At 28.7% G+C, this 8,577-nt stretch overlaps 1 protein-coding gene across 1 annotated transcript; it reads left to right on the forward strand.

Annotated features, from left to right (window-relative positions):
* Window positions 1–1,214: 1,214 nt before the first annotated feature.
* LOC124921685 (probable purine permease 11) lies at window positions 1,215–2,878 on the forward strand. Its single transcript, XM_047462375.1, has 2 exons — window positions 1,215–1,422; window positions 1,565–2,878. The coding sequence occupies exon 2, from the start codon at window positions 1,585–1,587 to the stop codon at window positions 2,659–2,661; it is 1,077 nt and encodes a 358-aa protein (XP_047318331.1). The 5' UTR covers window positions 1,215–1,422; window positions 1,565–1,584; the 3' UTR covers window positions 2,662–2,878.
* Window positions 2,879–8,577: the final 5,699 nt, after the last annotated feature.

The following is an 8,577-nucleotide window of genomic DNA, read 5'->3' on the forward strand; positions in this document are numbered from 1 at the left end:
TTTTTGTATTTGTTAAGGTGGACAAAATCAAACAAACTTCCAAATAAGACAACTCTTTATATTGCTTTTTACTGTGTGACATCATATTATTTCATGAAAAAAATAAAAAGTATAAAGAGAGAATAGAGATATTTTATTATTATTATTATTATTATTATTATTATTTTTTCGGATCGCATCATTTTATTTTTTTAATTATTTTATTTTTCAAATTCTTTCTACATTCATTTCTCTTCTATATAGTCTATTTATTTCGGTTTGACTTAGCTACTAAAAAAATTTTAATTTCTCTCTTTATTTTATAATGGTATTAAAGCCTCCATTTTAAAATTATTGTTCTCAACCTAAAACTTTTAATCTACATTTTCTAATATTTTTGTGATGGTCCGTACAACTCTTAATTTAATATTGGAGTTGAATTTGGTATTGGGTCAATGGTTGTCATAATAATGGTTGCTCTAACTAATTTTTCTTGGAAATTTGTATTCGTGTTGTTGTATTTGTGTTTTCATTATATTTTTGAGATTCATATTTGTTATTTGTGTTGTATTATATATGCTTTTCAATATGTATAAATATTTTCGTTTAATTTAATACTAATGCATTGAAACAAATTGTCTTCTTTACAACTAGACAACAGTAAAAACAACAAATACTAATCCCAAAATATAATGGTAACACAAATATAATATTATTTTATTTTTTTCTACAAGAAATATAGTTTCATCTCTTCTATATAAAATAAACTTATATTTATAAAATTAAAAAAATATATATATTTAAGTAAATAAACTCATTTTAATTTTATAATTTTAACTTTTGTATAGTATTATTTATTAATTATATATTATTTTAAAAATAAATTATTATTTAAAATAATCTCTTAATTTTACTCATTTATCAATAATAATAATAAAAAATTAAATTTTATTTTATTTTAATCACTTTAAAATGTATATAATCATTTATTTATTAGTTGAGAATTTAACTATACTTTAATACCAAATAAATATCCTAGTATGTACATGACAAATAAACAATTTAAAGCATACAAGAATAAAAGAATATTCAATTTAATGAAACCTAAAAATATTGAAATTCGTAAATATAACGCTGATAGTTTTATCTTTTTTTTTTATTTATTTATTTTTGCCGCAAACCCTACCAAATATATAAAGGCGGCTATCAGTTGTAAATATCAGAAGGCGGTTACCATCCTTCCTCCGGCTCTTTCTTTCTCTTCTACGCTAACCGCCGTCGGATTTAGGGTTTCGTCGATTTCATCTACTTTCTTCTCCAGAAGACGAATCAAAGGAGATATACTTCATCCTGATCGGATATCCAACGAAGATCTCTTGGATCCAGGCGCTGTATCTGGTCGATACTCCTCATTCTTCTTCATCCGCAATCAGCTGGCTATTTGTAAGTCAATATAACCTTCTCTGAGTGTTTTATGATTTTGAAATCCATTGTCTCATAGTTAATGCAATTAGATGATGATGATGTTGATGCTAAATAATGCTTGATGTTGAAAGTCTGAATGAATAAGTGTTTTGGATTATAGATATTTCAAAGCCTTTATTGATGGAAGATAGGAGTCTAACTATCCAATCGCCATTGTTGAAACTCAAAAGTTGGAAATGGTGGTGTCTTGTAGCTCTTAACATATTCTTTCTTATTATTGGTCAAGCTGCTGCTGTTATTCTAGGAAGAGTTTACTATGATCATGGTGGTAATAGTAAATGGATGGCAACTCTAGTTCAAACTGTTGCTTTTCCAATTCTATTTGTTCCTTGTTTATTCCTCTCCTCATCTGAGGAATCTACGACTAATTCCTCTACACAGTTAATCTATTTGGTGTTGATATATGTCGGTCTTGGAGTTCTAATTGCGGGTGATAACATGCTCTATTCTATCGGCTTGTTATACCTCTCTGCTTCAACCTATTCTCTCATATGTGCAACTCAACTAGCTTTCAATGCTGTTTTCTCATACTTCATCAATTCTCAAAAGTTCACTATGCTTATATTCAATTCTGTCGTTGTTCTTACTCTATCCGCCGCACTCCTTGCCATCGACGATGATTCTGGTATAGCATTAGGGGTTTCAAGGTCAAAATACTTTCTTGGATTTATAACAACAATTGGTGCTTCTGCCCTTTACTCCCTATTGCTCTCGCTAATGCAGCTTTCGTTTCAAAAGTTCCTAAAGAAAGAAACTTTTTCAGTTGTTCTTTACATGCAAATCTACACTTCTCTAGTAGCTACTCTTGTTTCTCTAGTGGGATTATTTGCGAGTGGGGATTGGAAAGGTATTAAGAATGAAATGGATTCGTTTACATCGGGGAGGACTTCCTATGTTATGGTTTTGGTTTGGATTTCGATTTCTTGGCAAGTTTGTTCAGTTGGGGTTGTGGGATTAATATTTGTGGTGTCTTCTTTATTCTCGAATGTGATTAGTACCCTTTCGTTGGCTCTTACTCCGGTTGCTGCTGTTGTTGTTCTTCATGATAAGATGAATGGGGTGAAGGCGATTGTTTTGCTTTTGGCGTTTTGGGGATTTACTACTTATATTTATCAGAATTATATCGATGAACAGAAGATTAGGAAGGAATCGACTGAAGAAGATTACGAGGCATGCAGTAGTAATCACGTCAATTGAGAATTATTTTTAGGGATTGTTTGTTCTATGTTTAGAATCATGAATAAAGATTAATTTTTTTGTGTACAAAGATCAGTGTGAGAGCTGATTCTTAATAGGGATTATTGACAATTAGCACTTAAGAAGGAGATAGAGACTGGAAATGGTGATAGAATTTGCCTCATTTATTCAGATTTCTATGTATAAAGATCAGAGTTATATATGTATAATATATTTTCTGAAATCTTTTGGTACAAATATCTATGGTTGATTGTTTTAGAATAAATTCTTTTGACAATTTATTTTTTAGATTCGAAACTGGAATTCTGTTAGTTTCCTTGGATAATAAACTTTAATTCAAATAAATTATCAATTTATTATTTAATTAGTACAAATGTGTTTAGAATTATATCCACATGGATGTTAAAAGTGTTCATATTTTTATTTAGTTTTTTTAGAACGCTGAGTTTTGTTTTTTTAAGTACAATCAATCTTCATGAAATAAGTATTTAATCAGGAGCATAACTTGAGTTCGAATTCAGGACCCCTCAAAGAGGTTTTCGAATTCAGGACCCCTCAAAGAGGTTGAAGATTAAAAACCTCTGTTTAACCATAGATAAGAACGGCATAATTAACCATCAAACTATAATTTAAAAAATTATTTTGAATGATTATTAAGACAATATCTTATAAACAAAAATGAGAAAATCAAATTAAGTTTAAATCATTTAAGTTAGATCTCTTACTTATTTGTAGACGTTTTTAGTGATAATTGTGAATGAATATTTTTTTGGAATAAGTTAATATGTTTTCCGTTGTATCTTGTTTAATTTTTTTTCTTTTAGATTTTTATTTACACTTTAATAAAAACTCAGACCATCTATTTTTTCCGATAAACAAGATTTAAAAAAAAATAGTGAATAAAAAACCCAGAAAAATCAAAAGATCAATCAAGCTCTTAGGTCTTGTACATTATAGGAGACAAATAATAATAATAATAATAATAATAATAATAGTCAATGCGTAATAAAGACGTATTGGTTGCGTCATTAAGTTGGTAGTTATATAAAGAAATAAAAAGAGAAAATATTGGAAGGGAGGTCAAACATGACATATTGCTACATGATGTGTTTGCTTCTCCACCTAAAATATGAATTTTGTAAAAAAACTATAAAAAATAATTATGTGAATGTTTGACCATTGTTCTATTTCATATATTTGTATTACTACTCTTCCGTTCAGAGGCGGATCTCGGGTAGATTAAAGCCCACCCGAAAAGAAATATACATATATTTTTACAATACAAATTTGATAACTTAATTTTTTTAAATTTTAATTTAATTCACCACTTTTTTTTTATCTATTTTTTTAAAAAAGAACAAAACTTAACTTTATCAACTTTCGTTTTATCTATAATTTTCTCGTTAAGCCCATCTCAATTTGTTTTTTCATGTCCATTACATCTCGAATTCTTGGACTCGTCTCTGTTTCGTCTGCTAAGTTTCGGAAAAGTTGGCTACTGTTTATATTGTATCTTTACAAATATATAATCTAATATATTAAAAATTTGTATTATTCCCAATAAATATAAAATTTTATAAAATATAAAAATAAATTCATAATATTATATATATTTTGATTAGTGTTTTCATTATTATTTTTTTTTTAAAAACGATCTAACGTCATTTCATTAAAAATTCCCAAAAACGGAAAAAAAAACTCAAGAGTTTAAGAGATCATTCTAGACAGGACTAAAATAATTTTGAAGTCGTAACATTCTGAATAAAAGCTAAAAAAATAAAAACGTAAATGAATTATCTGATTACAATGCTTTCAATTCTATTGAGTTCAAAAAACGGTAAATTCCGGTTCCTACAGATATTCCAGTTCTGCTCCGTGCTTGGAATTCTTCTCCACGTTCCCGCGAGGGCGCTGCAATCCGATACAATATCTTTCCATAACTCTTCAACGCTCCTGCGGGTTCTTCCATATACCATTGCATTTCGTTCTTGCCAAATGTTATACACCACTACTCCAAAGCCGTACTTGAACACGCTTGTTGCAAATCTATTTCCCTTGGCTTTGAGTAGTGCTGTTTCTTTGATTTTATTAATTTCATTCGCTCGAGAAACTGATCAGCTCAAGACTTTTATAGAATCTGTCCCAAAATTCCGAAGCAATATGCAGCTCCCGAATAGGTGATCTATGATTTCTTCATTTTCTCTGCATAAAAGATCGCTCGAGTCCGGGATGAAATAATATTTTGTTTTATATGTATATAAATAATAATAAGAAAATTTTGGATAAGGAGATCAAAATATTTTTATTAATTAACATTTTAAAGTGTTATTAAAAAATAAATTTAAAATGTTTTGATATTTTCATTAATAATTTGAATAATGCAAATGAATAACTGATGATTGATTTATACTAGTTTATTTAGATCTTGTATGATATGGGGTTTGAAAATCTTCTTTCATAAGGTTGATTATTCTTAGTTTTTTTTTTTTTTTTTTAATTTGATATTTAAAATTTATACCAAAAATAATAATTTATATGATTTAACTAATTACGTGAAGAAAGATAATAGTAAGGTTATTAATAACTAGAGTTTATCAAATAATAGTCCAATATTGCGATATGCTTAATTACGACAACATATTTAAATATTGTTTTAATTAACGGCTTGTTCAAAGTCGTAATTAAATAATATATATGTGCATACAACGTGAAAATGAAATAACACTTGTGATTTATCTTAATATTTAATTAATGACTTTATTTAAAAATACTAATTAATTAGCCAAACATGACATAATCTTATCAAAGTCTCTGATTTTACAAGTACACAAACCCATTCATTCATAATATTTTATTGAGTTAAACTGTTTATTTTTATTATATTGTATGAATTATTATTATTTGTTTAAAATATATTTTAGTATTAATTAAATAAAGTTATTTTAGTCTCTTAGTAGTGAAAATCAGGAGGTTAATTTATGACTAATGATAAGGAATCAAAATATTTTAGTCTATTTTCTTATTTATTAATTTTTAAATATTTTTAAAATAGATAATAGTTAATTTATGTATTTTTAAAATAGATAATAGTAAGAAAAATAAATAAACTAATAAAATATATAAATGTAGACCCTCGATTTTGCGCAGGGATGTTTGACCAGATTTTTATTTCCATGAAAAATTTAAATAAATATAATATTAATCCTAAAATCATATAAACTTATTCTATTTATTTTTTATATTTTTGTTTATTTGGTCAATGCCCAAAACCTGATCAATTAGAATATCGGTTAAAGAATTGCCTTGAACTTTTATTATAATCCTCATTCAAAAACTCTTTGTATAAAAATTATATTAACTCGGGATTATTTGAAAGTTGTAATTTAGGTGTCTATAATAAATATAATATTAAAACTATATATTATGTTTAATAAATAAATATATATATATATAATTTATAAATTATTAATATTAATTGTTTCTTTTTCTTTTTGTTTAACTGTTCATTGTTTATCTCTTTTTTTCCCTTAAAAATATATTCTTTTATTATTTCAGTTAAATTTCTTGAATTGATAAAATAAATAAGAACTATTTGATTGAGTTTTTGAAGAAAATGATTGAAATAATATTATTGATTGAATGAATAATCTTTACAATAGTTTATCTATTATGTGTAATAGTAATAGAGAAATAACTAAATTGAAAAAATATAGGATTTGGTTATTATATTTAGCCTAATTAGTAGGAGATAAATAAATAATTTCTCTTATTTATTTAATACTTTATCATCCTCATTCAAGCCAAAAGGTGAGGCACAAACCGTGAGCTTGCTACGTAAAAGAGCAATCGATGAAAAGAAAGACATTTTGTGAAGATATCAGCCACTTGATCTTCAGTAAGAATATACTGAATGAGTAGTTGTTTACGAGCAACTTTTTTTCCCGAACAAAGTGAAAATCGATTTCAATATGTTTTGTGCGAGCATGAAATACCGGGTTTGTTGATAAGAATGCAGCACCAATATTATCACACCATAGAACCGGGGAAGAAGAAAGTGAAACTCGAAGTTCACTAAGTAGAGATTGAATCCAACAAAGATCAACAGTTGTATATGCAAGAGCACGGTATTCAGATTCAGTACTAGATATGTGGCTGTTTCAAAAGTTTCACTCCAATAATGTAGTGACATAGATGCATGAACCAATAAAGTGAGACCAGTTTCCGTAATATGACGAATTTTTCGTTCAGCAATGCCATTTTGCTCACTAGTATGTGAGCAAGATAAACGATGTAAAATACCATGATTATCTGTTAATGATTTGAAATTTCTATATTCTCCTCCCCAATCAGTTTGCAATATTTTGATTTTACGACTAAATAAATTTTCAACAAGTCGAAGAAAGTTGATAAACGTATTCAAGAAATCCGACTTTTTCTTTAGCGGATATATCCACGTGAATTTGCTAAAATCATCCATAAAATGTACGAAATAACGACAACCATTAGATGAAAATTCAGGAGCAGGTCCCCAAACATCTGAATGAATTAGGTCTAAAGGAGCCATAGATGTAGATTTTGAAGCTAAAAAAGGTAGTTTATGTGCTTTCCCATATTGACATGATCCACAAAAAGAAATAGTAATACTACCTGAAACTGGTAATTTAAAGTGTGATATAACTAAAGATGTAGTAGCGCTAGAAGAATGTCCAAGTCGTGAATGCCAAATTTGAGCCGGAGATCTAATACCAATAAATGCTTGTTTATTAGAACATGTTGAAAACGAACTTTCAGTAGGTTCAACGCAATAAAATCTGTCCTTGAGTAATCCCTTAAGAAGCACTATCTTCGTATCTCGGTCGTTTCCGACTTTGATAGTTTGAGTGCCTGTATAAGGAGCATGTACATGTAGATTATTAAGATCGGAAGTAATATGGTCGGTAGCACCTGAATCTGGACACCAAGTGGGATCTACAATAGTAGACGATGTAACTAACATTGTTGTAGGATTTATAGAAGGATTAAAACGAGGGCACTCGAGAGCACTATGTCCTTGTACATTACATATTTGACAAGATAGATTATAAAAACAACTTTTGGAGCGATGACCAATTTTATGACAAAAATTACATTGCGGACGATTATTGTCTCGGTTCTGTCTTTGGTTCTTTACGCCTCCATGCCTATAAATATAAGCAATATTCGCCGAAACGTTTGAGCGCAAAATATTTTCATAATGGAATTTTCTTTCTTGAATATGAGTCGTTGTTCATAATTTAGAAGGATGTCTGTCATCTCATTAAACAATAGATCTTGTCCGGAAGTTAGAGCACATATCATCGGCTCGAACTCGTCTCCAAGCCCGTTGAGTAAAGTTAGTTGCAGATCTTGATCAAAAACATATTGTCCGGCAGCGATAAGTGCATCTGATAGGTTTTTGATGTGTTGAATGAAGTTAAGAAGAGAACCACTACTTTTGTGTGCGTTTAGGAGTTGACTCCGTAACTCAAATAGTCGGCTCTTTGATTGAGAAACATAGATTTTCTCTAAGGTTTTCCAAAGTTCTTGTGCCGAAGATGATTTTGAGACTTGTTGACGAATCTCGTCGGTCAATGTTGAAAAGAGCCATGCAAGTACCCTTTGATCTTGGATACGCCATTGTTTAAACTTTGGATTCTTGATTTGAATTGTATTATTTTGACCATTTGTTTCTTGAAGAAATTTGGGAGGAGTTTCAAGATTTCCTTCTACTATATCCATAAAATCATAACCTATCATGATTGGAGTAACTTGTGATTTCCAATAGATATAATTATATTTATCAAGCTTTACGCTTCCATATATTATTGGTAGAACTGAGGAGTGATATTGTTCTTCCATTGAAATCGTTTTCGGGAGTTTTCCCTTATACACTCTGAT

The sequence above is a fragment of the Impatiens glandulifera genome, chromosome 1 (assembly GCF_907164915.1).
Source record: "Impatiens glandulifera chromosome 1, dImpGla2.1, whole genome shotgun sequence".
Lineage (NCBI taxonomy): Eukaryota > Viridiplantae > Streptophyta > Magnoliopsida > Ericales > Balsaminaceae > Impatiens > Impatiens glandulifera.